The following is a 23,420-nucleotide window of genomic DNA, read 5'->3' as shown; positions in this document are numbered from 1 at the left end:
TTGCTTTAGTCTTCTGAAACAGAAGAATATCTTTAGGCAACAATCAAGCATGGAAGACTGCCACCCAAAAACTAAAAATCTTAAGCCATGAGTACATGGAAAATGGAATTATAATAGAAACAGTTTTGTACTCTTAAATATAGATTTGGCTTCCAGGTGCCAACTGTAGTATTAAAGTTGATTAAAACAGTGACACATCTATCTGGGGAAAGGGGGATGGGAGGGAGGGGGGAAAGACCTCAAAAGAGTGCCAGAATATCCAAGTAATCAAACCATTTATTAACTGAATAGTCTTGTATGCTTTATAATAATTTTAAGATGGTTAAATATTGCATCCATATCAAATGAGATAAGACAAAGGTAATCAATAAGCAGCTCATGGGCCAAATCCAGACCACCAGACACTTCTGAACAGACCCTGAAACCTCTTGATTTACTTATTATAGTATTTTACTATTTTCTCTAGAGTCTGGATCTTGACAAAGAAATTTGGACTTTGACAAAAAATAACTGACTACCCCGGGATAAGATATAGAGATGCATATACTAACTACAAGACCCTCAACACCACGGCGCTAAATAAAATAAGAGAAAGTATTACCACTTACCCTCTTTGGCCCACTAAAAATCTTCCTGGTATTTTCCTTAGATTTATCACCTTGTTTATTTGTGGACTTCTTATTGCCTTCAGGCACACCAGATGAATCCTCTGAAAAATCCAGTAGATCTGTAAAGGTAAATATAATGAAAAGATATTCTAGCAGTCAGCCACTTTCCACAAAATTCTGTTCTTGTACCTAAACTGCTACATTTTCAGGTGCTGAAATTATAGATTAGTTAATGACATTCTCAAATTTACAATTATATTTTCAAACTGCTTGAGACTACAATGCAGCATTTAAACATTTGCCAAAAACCTGATGTTAAGAAGGTTTTAGTTTATATTTGTTATAGCATGAGAAGTCAAATTTCTACCCAAACACTGGTTCAAGACCTATACTTGAAAAGGTTAACTGATCTTGAAAGAATTTATACTGTTTTTAACTGGTTTCTAGGATAGCAGAACTAAGTTCTTTATAAAGTTAGTATTTCACAAGATAAATGGAAGTTATATTGGAAAAGAAGTGGAATAAATCAAGATGGAAGTCAATGTTTTTAAAATACATTATCTTGTAATGGGTAAAGGTTGGAAACAAAAATGTATACTACTGGAAGTCTAATGATTGAGACCATTTCAAGCCCTCAGAGTTCATATACCAGACCTTAAAACTGACAGTGGCCTCTCACACTGACAGCTTTTTTGGCACAGGCAAGTACTGTATAGTAATCTCACACCTTAGGTTCATACAAGTTTGTAAGTTAGTCATCAATCTGAAGCTTTGTAAAAAATTGCTTTAATTAAATTCATCTTTGTATAAATTTATGTTCATACCTCACTTTTGACAGGAATGCAAATATTACTTAAGTATAATGGATATCCTTTTGAATCTTAACTATTTCTAGTGGCATTCCACTTAATAGATAGCTTGCTAGAAATAGGTGAGAAAGGTTTGCAGATGGAAGGAACCAGTTGACAGTGGTCTCTGGGGTTCTCTTTTCAGTACACCCGGACTCTGCTGCTCAGATCCCTCTGGTACTCAAAGTTTTGGTTGTAGATCTCCAACATTAATTAAGATGGAGTTGACAGGAGAAAATAATTTTCATTTGTGTTGCAGGTCCTAAGCATAAAGGCTTAGAAACTAGTCTGCATGTTCTTTGATTTGGTGCTACTCAGATGTTATCACAGACTTTATTTGGGAAGCGGAGGCAGGAACAGAACGCAAAATTAAACTCATGTTTAAATTTAAAAAAAAAAACTGATCATGGGTTTACTCCTAGTGAGCTACCCATATTTTAGAACTGTAATACATGTAAGCATGCTGGATCAATTGCTCTATTAAGTTATTTTGGCTTTTGCACACCCACACAACAACAAATATTGAACACTAGGCAATACATTTTTCACGATACAGGTATCTGAACTCACTATGCCTGTAGAAACCATTAACATTTTCAGATGCTTTTTGTTACAATTTGAAAATTGTTAGGTTGATACATGCAATAGTTTCTTTAAATATAATTTTATTTGAAACAGTTTTATGCTAGAGCTTAAAGTCATACAGTAATATAATATTATTTCATTATAGTAAAATAATCCAAAGTATTAAAATTCAGCAGTAGCCCAAGGGAATCAATGTGCCTAACGTGCCATTAAAAAACTGTACAATTGGCTACCAAGTGACAAATCAATCGCAGCTATAGTAATAGAAACAAAAAAGCAGGCATGAAGCCTGCAGTGCTGCTGCCGTGGCTGGCTCACTGAGCATGCACTGGGTTTCATGCAGCAGGATTCCATAATAAGTTATATATTCTAATGGCATTAATTATGATCAGGGCTTTCTACCTTCTCTGTGAAATTACATAACCAGTAAATGGATCTGAAATGGTGTCAATTTCTTAGGTAATCCTACAATCAAACATCAAAAGCAAACCAAATACTGCCTAATTAGGTCATCTTAAAAATCGAAAGCAGCTTCAAACTGCATTTAATTGAACAGCAAGAAAAACTGACTCCTCTGCATTTCAGATCCTTTGCTCCATTTATCAAAAATCCTGCATATTAGATTTGTATTGGTGCTCCATTAAGTGCATTTTGAAATTTGTGGGGGTTTTTCACCCCACACTTCAAGATGACTTAATTTGATAGTATTCAGGGAGCCCACCAAGCTAGTGCCTGTCACTGTCAGCAAATAAGGAAACTTTTTCTGATTTGTCCACTAAAAGTTACCATACATGTCTGACACCACTATCTATATTCAATATCGAAACATGTGCAAGTTTAAATTAGGTCAAATTTACCCAGGGTCAATTCTGGAAAAGTATCTTAGAGATTAATTTAAAAAATATTTAGGGTTTTATATATCAGAGATTGAAAGCCCGTGACCCCTCCCACCCCCACTCTCCACACACTCCCTCCAAATATCAAAAACCTAGCCATGAAACAATCTCTGAGAAAGCTGACAATGTTATGAAGGTAAAAGGTCTTGAGGCGATTGGTCACCGATTTATGGAAAGTTCAGTATTTTAAAAAAATCCTTAGCAACCACCCATTCAGCAAGCAACAAAAAAACCCAAACATTTAGAACAAGGCGATCAGTCAAACAGCTTATTTCCTAAAGTTTCATCTTGATAGAAGGAAGTTTCTTCAAAGCATCTCACGTAGAAACATATTTATAATATATGATTTCAATTTTATGTAAGGTCTATTTTTATAGGCGGTTTCCCTCACACTTCTTTGGAGAACTGTCCCGGGGAAAAGTGTGTCTTCCTAAATTCCATGAAAATGAGTTTCTCCCTTTTTTTGGTGGTCTGCAGGACCACTGCAATTGACAAAATTTCATAAGAAAATTGGGAAACTGGAATATGGGGAAGAGAAAAAAGGATCTATAAAGGGACACGCTTACAGAATATGCAAAAATAAAAACTAAAAATACTGCTATAGCAGTATTAGAATTTCCAAAACCTAAATTTTTTTCTTTTGTAGGACCTTTGGGAAGATAGAAGAAAATTAATAGAATAGGCATTATTTCCATCATTTTCCACAGCACACACAGTTTCATTTTACTCTTAATCTCAGAATCTGAAATGCTCCTTGATTAAGGCCTGCCTATCCTCGTGATTAATTGAAATTCCTCTTGGTTAAGACACCATTCCTTTTGATTTTCAACCTGTGTAGCCAGTCTGTCCTGGTATTCAACATTTTCTGTGCACAGCCTTGATAGAATCACATTGTACTTTGGCCACTGAATTATTGGTTTTAAATGTAGTGGGGTTTTGGCTCTAGACGACACAAACAATTTGTTTACTTTCTTGTAGAGGAAGTTAGTCAGGTAGTATCATTGTTTTGCAATTTTGTAGGACTGCAATTGGGAATGAAAACGTTTTTTTCTATCCTGATGTTAGACTGCCTTTTAATCAGACTATTTTGGGCTGCAACTGAAGAACTGGACTTGAGGGAATTCTTAATTGGGAGTCAAAGCAGATACAAGATTTCAGACTTACATCAACTCTGGAGTGCCTCAGTGTTTGGAAAATGTTGCTATGGCAAAGACTAGGAATTTGGAGCCTGGAAGATTTATATCCCTTTTTTGTGTTTTTGCCATTAAGTGGACCAATTCTTCACATACACAGGTGAACAAGAGTAACATCTGGAAGGGACTTGATTCAGTGAAACATTCTGATTCACTCTGAATCCTTTGTGGACTAATATTGCCTGCTTATAGTCTTTTATACTACCTTAAATCAGATTTCCAGTGGAGTAACTCTAGAAAGTTTAAATTTGTATGACTGGATGTAAGCTTTTTTCTTCCCATCTGTCAACATTCAGAATAAATTGAAAGGAATAGCGCATTTCCACTTAGCCTGAATGTTATTCTAAGAATATTTTCTAAGGTTCTATAACTGTCACAGATTTTTGTTTGAAGTCTTACAAAAACAATGGGATATATGTTTAAGCAGGTCAGGAACCAAGTTGGTGCATGGCAGAAGTGTTGCATGGGTTCTGTAGAGAGCCAGATTCCATTTTTAAATATGCTGTAAACTGAGGTATAAATTCAACACTGCTGTGAACTGAGGGCAGTATTTAAAACTCCCACTGATGCCAATGGGAGTTTTGCACCAAGATAGGGTGGAATAGAACCTTTATGCAGCAAAGGACATTTTTTCACAGTATCTTATTTTGCCACTAATATAAAATATGTTCACCGTTAGGGCAGAAACACCAGTGGTTCTACCTTTCTTCCTCTTTCACCTTCCTGTTTATCTTCCTTACATTTTTCCCCCTGCGTTTCATTCCCTGTAACAATATTCAGTTCCCATACCCCATTGGGATTCACTCCCATCTGCTTCCCCCTACTGAAATGATCAGCAATGGGAGTGATAAAGATCACAAAGTAACACTAGGCTTTAGAGTTAATATCTTCATGAGATAACAGTGCTAAGCAGTGAAGTTCAGATTCAGTGCTTGAAGGAAAAACTAAACCTAATTCTTGTGAAATTCCAAGGATTCTGGGACTTTATGTTGTCTCCTGCTGTGGGTTGGAGGGAAAAGATACTCCACGCCCACCCACACTTGCTAAAATGTTTAACATCTCTAGGAGATTATAGCCTGACTGCTCTGAGTTCTGGAAAATGTATATAATGTGTTAGGGTCTGCTGGATGCCAAGCTTTGTGAAATGCGTTCGGTCTCAACTGTGCTTCTCAGTCTGTCAAAGTGTCTATTTCTAAGAGAGAGGAGTCCTCCTTTTCAGAGGGCTGCTTAAACAGTAAGGGCACGTCTGATTGTCCATGTCTTTGGAATATTTCAGCCTATCAGCAAAAAGCTTTAAGCTTGTTCATCAGATGAGGCCACAGACTATCACAGACAGCCCAGTTTTCAAAAAATGACTGACACCAGGGAGTGCTCTCCAAATAATAACACAAACAATAAAACTATTTTTTGTATGTGGGGAAAAGGGAGATGCCAGCTCAGGCACAGAAACTGGGAGCAGAAGCAGGAACCCTTTGATCTCCAGTAGGAGGATCTAGTCAGATTGCTCAAACAATGGAAAAAACAAGCTGTTGATGCTAAGGACCTTCCCTTCCTAATCCCTCAAGTCTCTCCCCCTTATTTCTCAATGTAGCAGGAGTCTGGTGGGAGGAAACAGCAAGAATATTCAAGTTTTTTGGTTCTGAGCTCAAAAGTTGAACCTAGATTCATAAATTTTAAGTCCAGTAGTAATCATTTAAATGGACCTCCTGTGTAGCACAGGCCACAGAATTTTCCCCAGAACATTTTGTCTTGAGCCCAATAACTTGCAGCTGAATTAGGGCATCAGTAGAAAGACCTCTGCCTTCCAAGCATGGAGACAGAACAGTGAGAAGGTGACATTGTTGCATTATGGTTTACATACCAAGAGATGAAATCTGTTTTCAGTAGAAAGAGGAATGTTTTCCTCTGGCATAAGATTAAAATGAAGATAAACCATTTTTTTTTTTTTACAACTATGGAGCAGTAGGCACCTATGACAGACAAGCAGAAGCTAAACTCCTACATTTTTGAACTAGTGAGTACTGTAATTCAAGAGACTAAGAACATTAAGGATGTAATCATTAGGTTACATTTTAAAATTAAGTAGATTTAAGCTTAAAATTGTATCAAATCCAGAAGAATATTGCTTACCTGCATTAGTGCTCAATTGGGTGTCCTGGGAAAAATTCTCATTGCCATCAGAACTAGACTGAAATGAGGAAGATGGTGCTGTTCTATTTCGTTTTTTGTTAGGTTTCCTTTCTGCTAACTGCCAGTCATCTTCATCATCCTCACTTTCACTCAAGTCATCAAACCCAAAGTATTTAATTTTATAATTGGAGCTTCCAGAGCTTTTAGAGCCTCCTTCATCTCCCCCACCCTCATCATGGTCTTCAAACCCAAAAAACTCCAGTTTAACATCCTTTTTGGATTTTGTATTGCTAGGTCGAAACCTGGTTGTAGTCTTGGTAGTAGCAATGTCTGCTTTCTTTCTTAGACGTCCAGCCTCTCCCAAGTCAGTAGGAGCTGCTGTAGTGAATTCGTCAATACGTTCCATTGTATCCTGTATAGTAACATTACAAACTGACAAGCAAGATGGATGGAGAACAGTGTAGTCTCTAGTACGCCCAACTGTCCCTCTAAAACTGGTCCCACCACTCAAAACAGCTTTTCTTGCTGGGTTCAGACCATCATTATTTGATTCATTATTTGCTTTGGATAAAGACTGACTACTGCCATCCATTAGCTTATCAAAATTTGTGGCCCCCTGTTTTGCTTTGTTGGATCTACAATATGTCCTACAGTTGCTTGGCCTAAGAACAGTTTGCACAAGTTCTTCACTAATGGCTTCCTTTGGATTTTCCATATCTTCTTTATCAAACTCTTCATCCTTGTTCTTAATATCTGAGAAATGTTCACTATCAAAATCTAAAATATACTCTCCAGTTGTGGAGTCTTCAACTTCATCCTCCCATTCATACAAATGAGTTCTTAATGGCCCCTTAGTCTGAGATATTTCTGATAGAGAGTCTGAGCTTTTCCCAATACGGGAGTCCCAAGAGTCAAGTAAGTCCTTGGTTTCTATGTTGTACCCAGAAACATCTGTGGTTTCAGCATTGGTTTCATTACTGTCTTCGGCATTCTTGTAGATGAAGTGACTGTTATTATCTTCACTAAAATTCTGTATTTTATCTACAAAATAAAAGAAAAAATATTAATAAATCATAATACAAATAGAGCCATGTTATAACCATCAACTCCAAGATATAAGGCCGAACTGTGACTCATCTCAGTGCAACAGAGGGAATTCTGAATGCTCACTGGCACAAAAAAAAAGTAATAGTCTCAATGAAATTATCCAAAAATTATTGATTTGTAAGAACCTAAAGCCAACTTAAGATTTAGAAAATATTTCAGAACTTAAAAACATATATACAACCTTTTCCATTTTTGTGCAGCAAAATACTTTCCCCATGACACTGATCTAATGAGTAGTTTCCTAATAGAATAATTTTGCCAACTTCAAGGTTAGCTCTCTGCATAAGGCTCTTGTAATTAAACAGAATGTTTAAAAATCCTCTTTGTAACTACTCAACCATTTGTATAACCTAAAAGAAGGAAGGAAAATCAGTAATAAATCAAGTTAAACACAGTTAACGATGAATGCTCAATCTCACTATTTTAAATTAAACTAAATTCAAACATTAGAAACAGAATTCCATTTACAGTAGAACCTGAGATTTACAAACTGACGAGTCAACCACACATCTCATTTGGAACCGGAAATATACAATCAGGGAGCAGCAGAGACAAAAAAGGCAAATACAGTACAGTACTGTATTAAACTACTAAAAAAATAAATAAAGGGAAAGCAGCATTTTTCTTTTGCATATTAAAGTTTCAAAGCTGTATTAAGTCAATGTTCAACTGTAAACTTTTGAAACAACCACCATCATGTTTTGTTCAGAGTTATGAACAACGTCCATTCCAGAGGTGTTTGTACATCAGGTTCTACTGTAGAATCAATTTAGTTGTGCACATGAACATATTTCTATACATACACCACTGAAATATCTTATGAAGATTAATAAGGGATTAAGAGTATGGGAAAACAACAATTCTAGAGGAATGTCTAACCATGTTACAAAAAAAAACCACCTTCATCCGACTCCATGAAGATAAACAAGAGAAGATTCATAATTTGTTTTTAAGAAGCTGAAACTTTGATTATAGGACACTTTAACCTTGGGTATTCACCTCTATGTATCTTGAAGAGAATTTAAAATATGAGACGATATGTTGGATCCTAGACTTAAACTGACCAGACGACACTATTCAAAAAACACACCAGTCTTTGTCTACACCGAATGTTGAAGTGTGATAAATTTTGTATTAGTTAGCACGTATCAAACAAGATGCACTCTGAAGTGTGGACACGCTCTATGTATGGTACAGCCTACCACAATGAGACTCCAATCTTGGCTGGAGCCTTTAAGTGATATTGTAACGAAGTGGGAGATGAAAGAAAAATACTTTTGTTAAAGAACTGCCAATTTATAACTATAGTAGGGCTCCTTTGGCCATAATCTTCCTAATATACTATCTCCACTCCTTTGATCAAATGCAAGCTTTCACTTTATAGTACAATAACATACACAACTGCAGTCAATTCAAATTCTGATAAAAGTGATACTTAGTATATTAAATGCCTTTAGATTTCAAGTTCTATAGAAGATCATTCATCATTTTGTTCCCGCACTCCTCTGAGAAATGTGTTCTCTCCATTTTACATTCTGTGAAGCTGAAATGTGAGTCACCTAGAGTAGTACTGTACATGTGAACAGGATGCACTCTACGCCCCGGAACTATACATCTGAAAGCTTCCTGAGCAAGTCCACATTTTACTGAAACCCTTGTTTTCTGAAGATTTGTAGTGTTCTTTCAGTCACCGTTAGAAAACGATGATCGCACTATAAATTCAGTATCCAACCAGCTTCTCATTCCTGCTTACTTTAATATAAAATTTACCTTAAGGAGCTGATGAAGATGCTGGAACAAAATTGTGGGTATGCAAGGTTTTGCTTCAAAGTGGATGATGAGAATTAAAAACAGTGGAGACAAAGGGGCAGCTGCAAGCAAGAGGGGGAATACTGCAAGGAGCAAGAGAAAATGAGACTTAACAGGGCACAGAAGGGGAATAAAACAACAGTTTATTAAAACGTGTACGTTTTCTACTTCTGAATTAATCGGCTATTTATGGTGCACTGTTCCATATTTTGGATTTAGACCACGGGTTCTCAAACTGGGGGTCAGGATCCCTCATGGGGTCGCAAGGGTATTACATGGGGGGTCATGAGCTGTCAGTCTCTACCCCAAACCCCACTTTGCCTCCAGCATTTATAATGGTGTTAAGTATATATAAAAAAGTGTTTTTAATTTATAAGGGGGGGAGGGTCACACTCAGACTCTTCCTATCTAAAAGGGGTCACCAGTACAACAGTTTGAGAACCACCGATTTAGACCATGATAAGGTCACCTATTTGAAAAGAGTTCTGAACTGTGCAATAGTGTTAACTAACCATAATGTCATAAAAACTAAGGTAGCCTAGATTGTGATTAAACTAAACCCACCTGAATTCCTGTTACAAACCCATGATATTCAAAAAATAAAAATCAAAAAAACTTTTAAAATACTCTTGTAAAAACTCAGTTCAACTGGATTTTCCTTAAAAGGTTAATTTGAGCAGATTTAATATTAAAGATATAAGAAATCTACAGTTTGATGTATGTGGAGCTCTCTTTGGACTTCAGGCTTTCCAATGACAAACGCAGATGCAGTAAAGGTAGGGTCAACCTTATATCTTCATACACTGCTTCCAACCACTCATCTTCAGCTTGTCTTGGCCTTCATACCTCCTTTGTAAAATATAGTCAACTAAAAAGTAAGTTTTCATTTCTCTATGGTTTCAATGATATTTGCAGTATAAGATTAAGACTAAGGTATTTTCTAGAAAGGTTTGTTCTTAATTCTCAGGTTACTGATGAACTCTGATGCTCTTGGCAGATAAGTGTATCAAAGTTTCTGGCTGTTCTGTGGGGAGGGAAGGGTTGTTTTAAGTGAAACCTTAACTTTGGTTTTAGAGATTTTCCAAAGCTGAATTTTTCAATATGTTTTTCCAAGAAAAAAGCAGTAAATCTGCTCAACCTTACTTCAACTTTAAGTAAGTTGCTTGAGAAATTCATTTTTCTTTAAAGTATTAGAAATGATAGAAAACCTCCTAGTCCTTACCTAGATGGTCTAGACCAGGGGTCTCAAACTCAAATGACCCCGAGGGCCGCATGAGGACTAGTGCATTGGCCCGAGGGCCGCATCACTGACACGCCCCCTTGCTGCCCCCTGGCCCCACCCCCAATCCACCCCTTCCATGAGGCCCCGCCCCTGCCCTGTCTCTTCTCCACCTCCTCCCCTAAGTGCGCAGCTCCCCGCTCCTCCCCCCTCCCTCCTGGAAAGTGCTAAGCGCCACCAACAGCTGTTTGGTGGCTTGGCGGCGGGGCACTTAGGCGGCGGGTCCCGGAACAGAAGGGGCCCCCCACCGCCAAAGACCGGGCTGCGCTTCGGCGGCGGGTCCCTCTTTTCCCCACCCCGGCCAGTCCCGCTTCCCTCCCCCACACCCCCCGGCCCGGACCCGGCGGGTCTCGCTTCCCTTCCCCACCCCACCCCCGGCCAGTCTCGCTTCCCTTCCCCACCCCACCCCCGGCGGGTCTCGCTTCCCTCCCCCACCCCCCGGCCCGGCCCCGGCGGGTCTCGCTTCCCTCCCCCACCCCCCGGCCCGGCCCCGGCGGGTCTCGCTTCCCTCCCCCACCCCCCGGCCCGGCCCCGGCGGGTCTCGCTTCCCTCCCCCACCCCCCGGCCCGGCCCGGCGGGTCTCGCTTCCCTTCCCCGCCCCCCACGGCCCGGCCCCGGCGGGTCCCGCTTCCCACCCAGGCCCCGGCCCGGCCCCGGCGGCTCCCGTTTCCCCCCCGCCCTCTTACCCGAGCGCGTCTCCGGCGAGGCCTGAGCTTCGTCCCGCTCAGAGCCGCGTGGTGAGGGGGCGGGGCTGTGAGCTCCACGCCGAGCGCAGTGCTCAGCCCAGAGCTCCCAGCCCCGCCCCCTCCCCACGCGGCTCGGATCGGGGCGGGGCTCAGGCGCTTGGACAGAGACTCGGCGCTCTATGCGCCGAGGCTCCAGGAGAGGGGCGGAGGCGGGAGCCTCCGCTTTTCTCTTGGGAGCCCCTGCGGAGCCCGGGGCCCGGGGCAAATTGCCCCCTTTGCCCCCCCCTCGGGGCGGCCCTGGGGAGCTCCGCGGGCCGCAGGGAAGAGCTCCGCGGGCTGCATGCGGCCCGCGGGCCGCATGTTTGAGACCCCTGGTCTAGACCAGCATTTCTCAAACTGGGGTCTGTGGATTCCTGGGGGTTCCCGAGGGTACTTCAGGGGGCCCGCAGGCCCTGCTGATCAACTCCTACCCCTCCCTATATCTTCCAGAGGCTACTGAAGCCAAACTGGGAGATTTTTAGGTACAAAAAGTCCAGCGGTGCAATGGGGCTAAGGCAGGCTCCCTACCTGCCCTTGCTCCATGCCACTTCCGGAATCAACCAGCATGTCCCTGCGGCTCCTAGAGGGGGGTCTCTGCACGCTGTCCCCACCCCAGTGCCTGCTGGAAGGGGCAATGATTGGAGACCCCCTGACCTCTCTGTTTAGGAGCCGCTGCCAGAGAGATGTGCCAGTGGCTTCCGGGGGCCACCCAAGATAAGCACATCCCAGCCAGAGCCTGCACCCCCTCCTATACCCCAACCCCCTGCCCTAGCCCAGAGCCCACACCCAAACTCCCTCCCAGAGCATGCACTCCCTCCTGCACTCAAACTCCCTCCCAGAGCCCACACCCTATCCTGAACCCAAACTCCCTCCGAGTCCTCACCCTACACCCCAACTGCCTGCCCCAGCCTGGTAAAAGTAGTGAGTGACGGAGGAAGCTAACAGGCTACTGCCTCAAATTTTAGTACATTCCTTACAGTTAAACACAAGTAACTTCCCCCTCTTCTGGAATTTTACATACAAGGTTTTTTTAGTTTTTAGCAGAACTTTTACAATTGCTACCAATGACTCCATTAGCTCAACCGGCAGAGGTCTCTGTGGTGGATCCTAAGGTTCCACACCTGCTGATGACTCAGCTGCATATCAATGTTTCAACAGAATGAAATTTGCTATTTCAGTTTGCTTTTTCAAAAGGCTAGGATACTATATACAAAAATGCCAGAATTAAGGTTGCTGTGCAACTTGTGACCATAGGCTCTGATCTAAATTAGTGCTGAGCACTCACTGCTGCAACTGTTTGGAAAACTGTGCTTTGAACATTTAAAAAAAAAAACCATGCTAAATACTCTGAAAAAAATCATGTCCTAGTTTCAAATTGGTGGAAACCTGACTTGAGTTTTTGTGTCTCAGATCCTCACTGTAAAATGACAATATCACCTCATCAAACTTGAGTGTATTGGAAATAATTTAATGTTTGTGAAGCACTTGGTCATTACAGTAATGAGTGCCTCAGAAAAGCCTATGATAAAAATCAATTGTTCTGTATTCAGGAGGCGGCTTGAGTGGTGTGCAGTCTGTAAAAGCACAGAAAAGATGTGTAATTATGTTAATTAAATACCATAATAATACATATACATACAAGGGCTGAATTATGGTTGCACAAGCAACTTTAATTTTGGCATTTTCTAACTTTCCAGTGCTTGCTTTGCAACCTTAACATTCTCTCAATTTAGGGGTGTGTCTGTGATAAACTCAAAAGAAATAAATGACGTGCTTGGAATTAGCAAGTCTTGTTTTAAAAAAATATTTAACATAACCCTGATTTAGCCCTCATCCACATTTGTGGGGTAATATTGTATCCCATGAGCATGTATGTTGCTGTGTCTCATGAACTAGTAGCCCTCAACCATGCTATTTTGGGACAGAATCATGTAGGCCCAGGTACACAGCCAAAAAAAATCTAATTTAGCATAAAATATTTTTTTCCTGTATCAAAAGAGTATGTGGGATTCAAATGAACCCCAAATATCTTCTGTTATTTTGTATTTTTAGTAATTCTATGTACACATTTACTGCTAGTGAATGCATCTTGTATTGTAATAGTTAGCATATGCTAAATTGACAAATTGCAGTGACAGTGGCTGCTACATAAAGCAAGGCAGAAGGTACTCCAGAGAGGTTGATTCTTTGAAGTCTGGTCCTGTTAGGTGTGAACACAACTGGTTTTATTGGCCTAACATTCTTGAGGGGATTTTCTGTCTAAGTATCATGCTCCAAACATTGCAGACTCAAGAGGCACTTGAGGGGATTGTGTGTGTTGTGCAATCCAAAATGGTGAACAGGCACAATATTCTGCTTCTGACCTTATAAAAGTGATTTGCAACTCTCAAAGCACGTCACCATATGCTGAAAACATATTAGATGATAGTGACTCTGTGCCAGATCATGTCAAGAGTTGCTCAGAGAAGGAAGACTTTAATTCCGTTCATCGTTCGTCAAGTTTGTCTTCAGACAATGAGGCGTCCGTGTTTAGCCCTGGTAAAAAAGACTGGAAGAACCATAGCTGGGAATAACTTCACTAGTATTCAGCTTGCTGAAGATTTACTCAATGAAAGTTTATTCCAACAAAAAAGCCAGATATACCCAATAAAATGCAACCTCATCACAGCAGAGAGAAAAACGCAGTGTTTGGTTTTTCTGGGACACTCATTCTGGTTTCCTAAATTCCAAAGGAGGACAAAAATTGGTAATAATGCATTTGAAAATGCATTATGCCAAGATTGTAGGAAACAAAAACACAGCACATAATTCTCCACTACAACATTAAAAGTAGTCTTGATAACACTGTTCATCTTGCAAGGATGTATTCCTGCAGATGCAAGGGAAGTAAATGGTTCTTTTCTTCAGCATGTTTGATGTTGCTGGCATTACCACATTTCATAATTTGGGCCCTGCTTGGCATCACATTCAGTCAAGACAAAGAAGAAGCTTGTTCCCGGTCAATCAAGGAGAATGACTTTAGATGCACATATAAAGAGAAGACCCCTTTATAGCCATCTCACCATGTCCATCAAAGCAGCACTTTCATCCTTTGGCTACCATCAAAAGCCAGACACCATGGTAAGGCTTTTAATCCTGTCTCACATATCCTTCTCATAAACAAACTTGGGAAATACAACCTAGATGGAGCTACTCTAAGGTGGGTGCATAACTGGTTGGAAAACTGTTCCCAGAGAACAGTTATCAGTGGTTCACAGTCAACCTGGAAGGGCAAATCGAGTGGGGTTCCACAGGGATCAGTTCTGGGTACGGTTCTGTTCAGTATCTTCATCAATGATTTAGATAATGGCATAGGGAGTACAGTTATAAGGTTTGCAGATGTTACCAAGTGGGGAGGGGTTGCAAGTGCTTCGGAGGATAGGATTAAAATTCAAAATGACCTAGACAACCTGGAGAAATGGTCTGAAGTAGACAGGATGAAATTCAGTAAAGGAAAAATGCAAAGTATTCCACTTAGGAAGGAATAGTCAAACCAGTTGCACACATAATGGGAAATGACTGCAAAATGGAGTACTGCAGAAAGGGATCTAGGGGAGGAATACATGCCAGCTGATGAGAGTGGTACAGACAGGAGAGGCAGGTACAGAGCTGAACGGATGACTGTTCTCCCAATCAAGCCGCTATAGCAACAAATAGCATTTTCTTAATCAGTTTCTTTCTTTGTAGATAGACCATCAAGGCCTGTCTGACATCAAGGGTTGGACGTCTTCTCTGATGAAGGAGGAGGTTTTCAAAAGAATTCTATGTAAATAGATGGATTTATGTGAAACATGGAAATTATCTTATGAATGAATTTCAGGTGAAGACAAGGGAAACATTTTTGTTATGAAATATAGTATATGATGGGTCAGCCATGAGTGCTCCCAGTTCGTTCACCTTTCTGACTGATCTGATGGCAACTAGAAAGGCAACCTTCATACACAGATGAGATACAGAACACTTGGCAAGCAGTTCAAAGGGTTAAGTACTGAGAGCACAAGACTGAGGTCCCATTGCCATGTTAGTTTCACCATGGGTGGAAAGGAACCTGATTGTTGCTGGGTAAGTAAAAACAGAATTAGGACTTCAACTCAAGAATGGAAGACACTGTCCATAGGGAGGGAGGGAGGCCCTTAGTGAGGCTGAATATAGGGTGGCTCTGATAAAATCTGGTATTCTCGGGGTGGAAGGAGTATCAAAATTACATTTTCTCTGTTTACAAATTCCAAAGGATGCCAAACAGCGGATCAAGGACAGAGTTGTTGACTCAACAGGTTGGATATGCCCATTAGGAGTCAACCATCCAGGTACAGTAAGAAAGTATAGCCACTGCATCTCATCTGGGCCGCTACCACCACCAAGAGGTGCTGTTACTAATCTAATGGAAGTACTTTGAACTGGTAGTGGTCTTGTCCCACCAGATCTGAGCAATCTTCTGTGGGACAGGTGAACGTCCTCAAAAGTAAGCATCTTTCATGATCCACAAATCATGTGCTCTCCAAGGAGAGGATTATTGTTGCCAGTGCGACCATGTGGAATTCTGTTGTGCAAATAGACATTCAGCCAGTATAGGTCAAGTATGGGTCTCCATCCTCTTTTTTTTTTTTTTTTGGAGGGGAGCGGGGAGAATATAACCCATTCTCATGATATTGAGAATGCACTTGGTCTACTTCAACTCACTGAAGGAGTAAACCTCCCGACAGAGCATTTCTTCATGAGAGTGGTCCCTGAGCAGGGGCCAGGAGAGAAACTCGATAGTGTAGCCGAGTGGATGATCTCTAGTACTCACATGTCTATAGTGATTGCTCTCCTGTTGTGTGCAAAAAGGATGAGGTGACCAACAAAGGTTTGGGGGTGGGGGGAAGTAGGGAATAGAATCAATAATGGTATGCAGTTCTTGAGCATAATGCCAAAAGTAACCCCAGGTTGGTGGGTGGGGCCGAGAGGCTGTGGTTGGGATGAAGGAACCATTGCTGTAGCCAAAACTCTACATGCAGTATCAGCCATGTCCACTGCAGCTTGAATAGAAGTCTTAGCTACCAGTCTCCAAGCCCTCACAGATAAAGGCAAATAGGCCCTGTCCTTTTAGAGGGAGTTAGTCTTTTGAACAACAAGAATTTGAAGTACTTTGTGAAATCATATTTTGCTAACAGGACCTGATAGTTAGCAATTATGAACTTAAGGCTTGTGGATGAAAATACCTTCCTCCCTAGAAGGTGAAGGTATTTAGCATCCTTGCCTGCAGGAGTTTCCTTGGGGTGCTGCAGCCTGAAAATCTAAGATCTGCTTGCACTCAGGAGTTTGCAGCACAGTGACTAAACAAACTGTCTTTTGGCAAGTACAAAATATTGCCTTTCAGCCCCTTTCAAGGTGGGGCAGCAGGAGTAACCCAAACTGTACTGGCTGGTTCCATGATGGCTTTGTTTACTGGAAGGGCCATCCCATGGGGACCAGAGGACTACAAGATGTCCAGAGGTCTATGCTGCCTATCATGGACCCCCTTGAGATGGATCTGGAACTCAGCTGCCGCCCTCAGCAAGAGCTCTTGATATTGCCTATGGTCATAAGGCATGGGCAATGACCTCATTGGGTAAGGAGAATGACATGCCATAGATACCGGTGGACCTGGCTCAGTTTCTTCCCTCTGGTCCTCTGACAATACCAGTTGGTGTTGGTTAGAAGGGGAAGGCTGGTGGAACTTACATACAGAACTGGAGTGCATAGCATAGGGATTGCATGGGCCCCATAGGGCCAGTATGAAGGATCAACAGGATGGGGAGTAAGCCCTTGGGAAGTCATATCTGGGTGATGGATGGGTCCAAAACTTCCTAAAGTCTCAGTCCACGCTAACACCCTTATGTGATGGCACTGGCTTACCTGAAGCATTGGTCTCAGACAGTAAGAAATAGGTTCAGGTTCAATCAGCAACACCTGCAGTACCGGTTGGTGAATACTCCAACTTGCAGATGGGATACGGGAATATCCTCTTTTCATAGGGCTTGGCTACACTTACAAATTTGCAGCGCTGCAGCAGGGTGTGAAAACACACCCTCTGCAGCGCTGCAAATTGCGACGCTACAAAGCGCCAGTGTAGTCAAAGCCCCAGCGCTGGGAGCCGTGCTCCCAGCGCTGTCCGTTATTCCCCACAGGGAGGTGGAGTACGGACAGCGCTGGGAGAGTTTTCTCCCAGCGCTGGCGCTTTGACTACACTTAGCGCTTCAAAGCGCTGCCGCGGCAGCGCTTTGAAATGCAAGTGTAGCCAAAGCCTCAGAGGGAGTTTCCTTTCTCCGTTGTTGCGGTGTACTCTGCCCACAAAGCGTTCTTTCCGCAAGACCTCTCTCACCTAACCAATCCATAACGCCCTTTTATATCTACAGATTCCCCAACTGGAGCCTGAAATCTTCAATCCCTCCTTCCAAAAGGCCTATGCCAGCAGAAGTGCAGGTGTTTTATGACAGTCCTATATAGGTAATAGGCAGGAACACTTCCTATTTAGGTCAACTGAGATTACACAGTAGCTCAGCGTACTTGAGGAACTAGAGTTCCAGCTTGACTCTCATCAATATTTTTTGTTTGGAAACAAAGAAAAATCAGCTTCCTCATTCAACAGTGCTAGATCCAATTTGCAACAGATGTGAGTGATTCAAGTAATCTCCTATGCATGTCTGAGCAGGTCATCACAATTGACTTACGTCGTCAACATAGTTTTCTCTATAGTGGGAGCCAAATGCCGGGGTCTCCTTGTTAGGAAGGACTGCATATCAATCATCTCCCTGAATAAAAAAAACAGTAGTGCATTCTTTTTCTAAATCTGTTCTACTGTTCCTTTGACTGTGAAGCCATAAATCTAGGTTTGAGAGTCATGATCAGAGGACTGTTTGCCCTTTTGAAAAAACAAAATAAAAAATACAGGCTGTCTAGTCCCCCTTGTAATGTTTGGTAAATAGCCAGTGGTACTTGGCCTTATATTTAGAAGTCGTCTGCCTTCCACAAGTGAAGCCATGAGTGTCAGAGCTAGCATATTATAAGTCACTGACTAGGCTTCTAAGTATAAGGACTCCAAGGATGCATCTGTTGCAAATAGACAGCCGAAGCTGTCTGTTTTGGCCTTTTTGCTTTACTTAGGCATCTTACTTATGAAATCCTCGACTGCCAGATGGAAGGGCACATACTTTGAAATCGAGAAATGAGCTGTAAGTAGTTATGCCCCTGATCATCCTTCACCACTGCCTGTTCTTTCATCTGTCCTACTGTTCTCTCTAGAGTGCAATTGACTAATAGAGGCTAAAACAAATGAAGGAGTACAGACAGTTCTCAGCCCCCATTCTCTTACAGACTGGGAAGGTGCCCCTACTTTCATTGATGAAAAACTTAAGGAATGCAATGAAGAATCCTTTTGCTTTTTCTGGTGGTCATGTAGTGATGATATTGAAGGTGATCTAGAGCTCCTTGATTTGCCCAAGATCACTTGATTCCAGTCAAATATAAATTGTTAATAGCATATTCAATATCAAAATACTGCTTCTGTTGTCTTGTTTCTGCATCAGGACTACTGTACAAATCAAGTGTCTGACAGGCCCAAAAATCTTGTTTAAAAACCTGCCACTTTCTTGCTTTTTCTTTGCATAAGACGCAACAGTGAATTTAAACTCTGAATTACCTTGAGCTTAATGAGAGTCAGAAGTAAAGAAGAAAGTATGCTTTTGCTGCCACTTGTTAAATCTTAGACACGCAAAATTAATTTCAACTTTTAACCTGTGCCTTCACACTTCAAAGGAAGTTATAGTAATGTTCCCAAGACTTCTCAAGCTCGAAGCATAAGACATTGTTCATTTCTTGGTAGGAGAGATTCCCAGATAATTTAGCAGTAAACTTACCTTCTTAGTAAGACTTAGAAAAATTTGGCTTTTAATTTAAATTCATTATTACAGTGCACAAGTGGAAAAAGCAGCAGTACCATAAATATTTCTGGATATTACAGAATGGTTCTCAAACTATGGCCTCCTCCTGCCATCACCAGTGGTCCAGAGCCCTTATTATTGGTCCACAGAACGAAGCATTGAAAGAACAGAGTAGTGAGCAACTAGTCAAATCATGAATCACAAATGCATTCAGATTAAGGTTTAAGGTTTCCTGAGGCTCTGGGCCAGAGCAGTGAGGGGCCCTTCCCCACCCTTTCAACCTGTGACCTTGCCCTGTTCCGCCCTCTCCACCTGCGACTGCACCCACCCCTTTCTGCCCCTTCCCTGGTGCCTCGCCTCTGTTCCATCCAGGGTCCCTCCTATTCCGTGCCTCCCCATTGTGGACTTGCAACCCATTTGCTACTTTCTCCCCCTGCCCCCACACCCCAATGCGGCCCCAAGACCGGAGAAGCTCTGTCCCCCTGCCACAGCCCCAGGCCACAGCAGGCAGTGAGAGCTTCCCCAGCCCTGAGGCCATGGCAGGTAGCAAGAGCTCCTCTGCGCTTCTACCGGAGGGGGTCAGGGCACAGGGGCTTTCTTTGCCCCACCTAGCAGCCGGGGTTCTGGGGACCACAGTTGGCCAGGAACCCTGGGCATGCGCCCTATGGCTAATCCACCGCTGATCCAGATGTCAAATAAAATAAATAATAAATAATAAATAATAAATAATAATAATAAAGATTCAGCCTGTACTTACAATTACAGCTGATGCTAAAGAGACTGTGGGAAACATCTACTATTTCTGAAGAAGAAAGCATGCAAAAAATGCAGGAAAAAGAACTGTATGTTTTACAGGTTTCAGAGTAGCAGCCATGTTAGTCTGTATCTGCAAAAAGAACAGGAGTACTGGTGGCACCTTGGAGACTAACAAATGTATTTATTTATACGATTACAGATTCTGAGCTTCAGGAAAGACAGACAGAAAAAGGAAAGTCATGCAATTTCTCCTCTCAATTTTAACTGCAATTAAAGCTTTTAGGGCACATATATTAGATGAAGCCTCCCAAGTAATTTCAGATCAATGATAGTATATAATTACATAATCCATTGGCGTCTTCTGTCCAGTATTAGCACAATTTTTGGAGGGAACCATAAAATCTCCTGCAGCATCCATCTGTGAGACTATTTTGCATACTCTGTTTAAATCTCTAAAGCTTAATTAGCAAAATACAAGAAAACCAATCCAAATGAATGCTAGACAGATAAAACATTTTCTCTTTTTGGCCAAGAGAGTCAGGTCTAACTCAACTTGATGGCATCTGTTAGTAAACCGATAAATTTGAATGCCACATCCAAGCAATTCCAGTGTTTCAGGTACATGCTAGGCATTAATAGACAGAACCCTCTTGATTTTTATAAAAATCAGAAAACAAAAAGGAGGACATACTTAGTCCCCAGCATCTGGTTGGCAAAGCCAGCAGCTTCAATTGCCTCTGAATTGTCTACATATCAAACAACCAACCAGTTGGCAGTTATTAGCACCTTCCAGCATAACAATACCCGTTCTCTCAGTTCTACTCTTCCTCCCAGTGAAGTATTGACCCTGAAGCATTGCACTGGAGCAGCTGTAGTGCTTTAGTGAGGACACTGAGGCCTTGGCTACAGTGGCGCTTTACAGCGCTGCAACTTTCTCACTCAGGGGTGTGAAGAAGAAAAAAAAACAACCCTGAGCGCAGCAAGTTACAGCGCTGTAAAGCACCAGTGTAAACAGTGCCCCAGCGCTGGGAGCACGGCTCCCAGCGCTGTAAGCTAATCCCCACGGGGAGGTGGAGTACCTGCAGCACTGGGAGAGCTCTCTCCCAGCGCTGGCACCGCGACCACACACACACTTCAAAGCGCTGCTGCGGGAGCGCTCCCGCGGCAGCGCTGTACAGCTGCAAGTGTAGCTATACCCTAATACACCAATGGGTGAGTGTCTTCCATTAGCATAGCTAATCCAGCTCTGTGAGAGAGAGTAGCTATGCAGATAGGAGAAGCCCTCCCATCCATATAGCACTGACTATAGCAGGTGTTAGAGGTGTTATAACTGCATTGCTCAGGAGTGTAAATTTTTCAAACCTCTGAGCAACTGACTTATAGCAATCTAAGTGTGTAGCGTATACCAAGCACGAACAACTTGTTCCCCTTCATTACAACCCAATTTCTTCAAGTTGTCAAGGAGATTCAAGCTTTCTGCAAAATTTGATAGTTTCATTAAAAAAAATTGTTGATTTTAAAAAGATAATTTCAACCGCTTCTGGAAGAGAAATTTCATCCAGAAAATAAAGTTCAACTGTCCTTGATAGCAGTGTAACAGATTTGCAAACTAAGTTAAAACTGAAAGGGAATTTTCATCCTGAATTTAGTGCAGTGCTCAAGGAAATCTTAGCTATGGAGTTATTACCAGCATCTCCATAACATTTTATAGAAATAATTGCTTTTGGGTCTATCTAAACATCTTCAAAGCAGAAAATGTCTGAAATCTAGATTCAATTCATAATTTCAGTGGAAGTTAAACAGTTCTTTCTGCTCTAGCCAGCAGCACAAGAGCCAGCAAACAAAGCTGATAGCAGAGGAGTGGAAGTTTGTAAGGGAAATTTGGGGGATGGTGTGTGCGGTGCAGGGGTGGAGGGGGAAGAAGGGCTGGATGTTTTTCCTTCTTAACAGGAGCTCAGGAGAGAAGGATTGACAGCTACAGAGGCACTGCAGCAGTAGTGACCAGAAGAATGGAAGAGACAATGAAGATGACTGGATGCAGAAGCTACATGATGTCCATTCTGTTGAGTTCAGATAAGGATTTTGAGTGGATAATGGAGGGAAGAAAAGAGATGTCTGAAGCAAAAACTTGAGACTTGCAGGTGTACACTGGACAAGAGAACTATAAGGGTGGACTGCTGGATGAAGAAAGTGGCCTGAGGAAGCATATGGTAAGAACAAGACAGAGAAAGTGACCAGCTAGTGAATGAGAAATAGATCTGAGGGAGAGGTCTGTCAAGTTGGAAAATGAAGAGGAGATGTAGGCAGTAAAAGAAGATGGGGGCAGGGATAGCTCAGTGGTTTGAGCATTGGCCTGCTAAACCCAGGGTTGTGAGTTCAATCCTTGATGGGGCCACTTAGGGATCTGGGGCAAAATCAGTACTTGGTCCTGCTAGTGAAGGCAGGGGGTCAATGACATTTCAAGGTCCCTTCCAGTTCTAGGATATAGGATATCTCCATTTATTTATTTATGGTAGAACAAGTTAAAACAAAAGAGCAGCTAGTCCTACAAGAAGCAGGGAAGAGAATGGAGGTAGCCAAAGTTCAGAGCCCTGAAAGAATAGAGGATGACTCTCAGAAGACTACAAGAAAGAACAGAAGACAAGATGACTTGCAATCAGAAAGAACAGAACGGGGAAGGCTTGAGAATCACACCAACACCAAGAAAAGTCTGATCTGTATGACTGAGGACTCCCAGGACCGGCAAAGCTGTCACCAGAGTTGATTCTGAGAACAGATGGGTGGTGTGTTATCTGGTGAAAGCTAATATGTAGGATGTGGGCCTGAGGCTGAAGACCTAATGGGAACAGGAAAGAATTCATAGATAGTCCTTCACGTGGAACAATGATACTGCTCGAGTCTCACTAGGATGCATCAAGGAAGACTACAGCAGGCTGGGGTAGACATTTAAATGAAATGGAGGCTCAGATCTTCACTGGGATTCTACCTGTTCCTAGAACAAGGGAGCAGAGATGAGACAATATTATGAAGATCAACAGATGGCTCGGGCACTGGTGTTATAAAATGGGCTTTGGGATGTTTGACCACTTGGATGCATTCACAGACAGAGGACTGCTCTCATGGGATGGACTCAGCCTGAGCTGGGAAGGTTAACAGACTTGTGTGATGGATGTTGACAACTGATTAAAAGAGCTTTTAAACTAGGAATTCAGAAGAGATGATTGAGAGATGCTCATGTAATCTCTATGCCAGATTTGAATATTAAGCAGGAAGAAAATCAAGTAAGAGAGGATACAAAAACAGAGAAAGTAACAGAGAGTAGGCAAATGGACAACAAGAGGAAAGATAGTGCCAATATCAATGACAGTAACAATCGAGTAGGCAATAGTGGAAGTAAAATGTACCTAATCTGGCGAGAAATCTGGGTGAGACGAAGCACAAACTAAAATGGCTGTTCATTGTGAGGAACCTGGGTAACAAAATGAAGGAATTAGAACTACTGCTGCATGAAGTGAAACCAAACAAGAACAGAAACAAAGCAGAA

General features: G+C 41.9%; 1 protein-coding gene across 1 annotated transcript in view; it reads right to left on the bottom strand.

Annotated features, from left to right (window-relative positions):
- WAPL (WAPL cohesin release factor) overlaps nt 1–23,420 on the bottom strand; it is a 120,959-nt gene that overhangs the window by 60,132 nt on the left and 37,407 nt on the right. The window contains exons 3-4 of the mRNA XM_045024405.1: nt 6,261–7,301; nt 609–727 (exon numbers count right to left, since the gene is read on the bottom strand). Of these exons, the coding sequence (XP_044880340.1) occupies nt 609–727; nt 6,261–7,301 (1,160 nt within the window). The remainder of the gene's footprint in view (nt 1–608; nt 728–6,260; nt 7,302–23,420) is intronic.

The sequence above is a fragment of the Mauremys mutica genome, chromosome 7, assembly GCF_020497125.1.
Source record: "Mauremys mutica isolate MM-2020 ecotype Southern chromosome 7, ASM2049712v1, whole genome shotgun sequence".
NCBI lineage: Eukaryota > Metazoa > Chordata > Testudines > Geoemydidae > Mauremys > Mauremys mutica.
The sequence above is the reverse complement of the archived record's forward strand: the minus strand, read 5'-3'. Positions and strand labels throughout refer to the sequence as shown.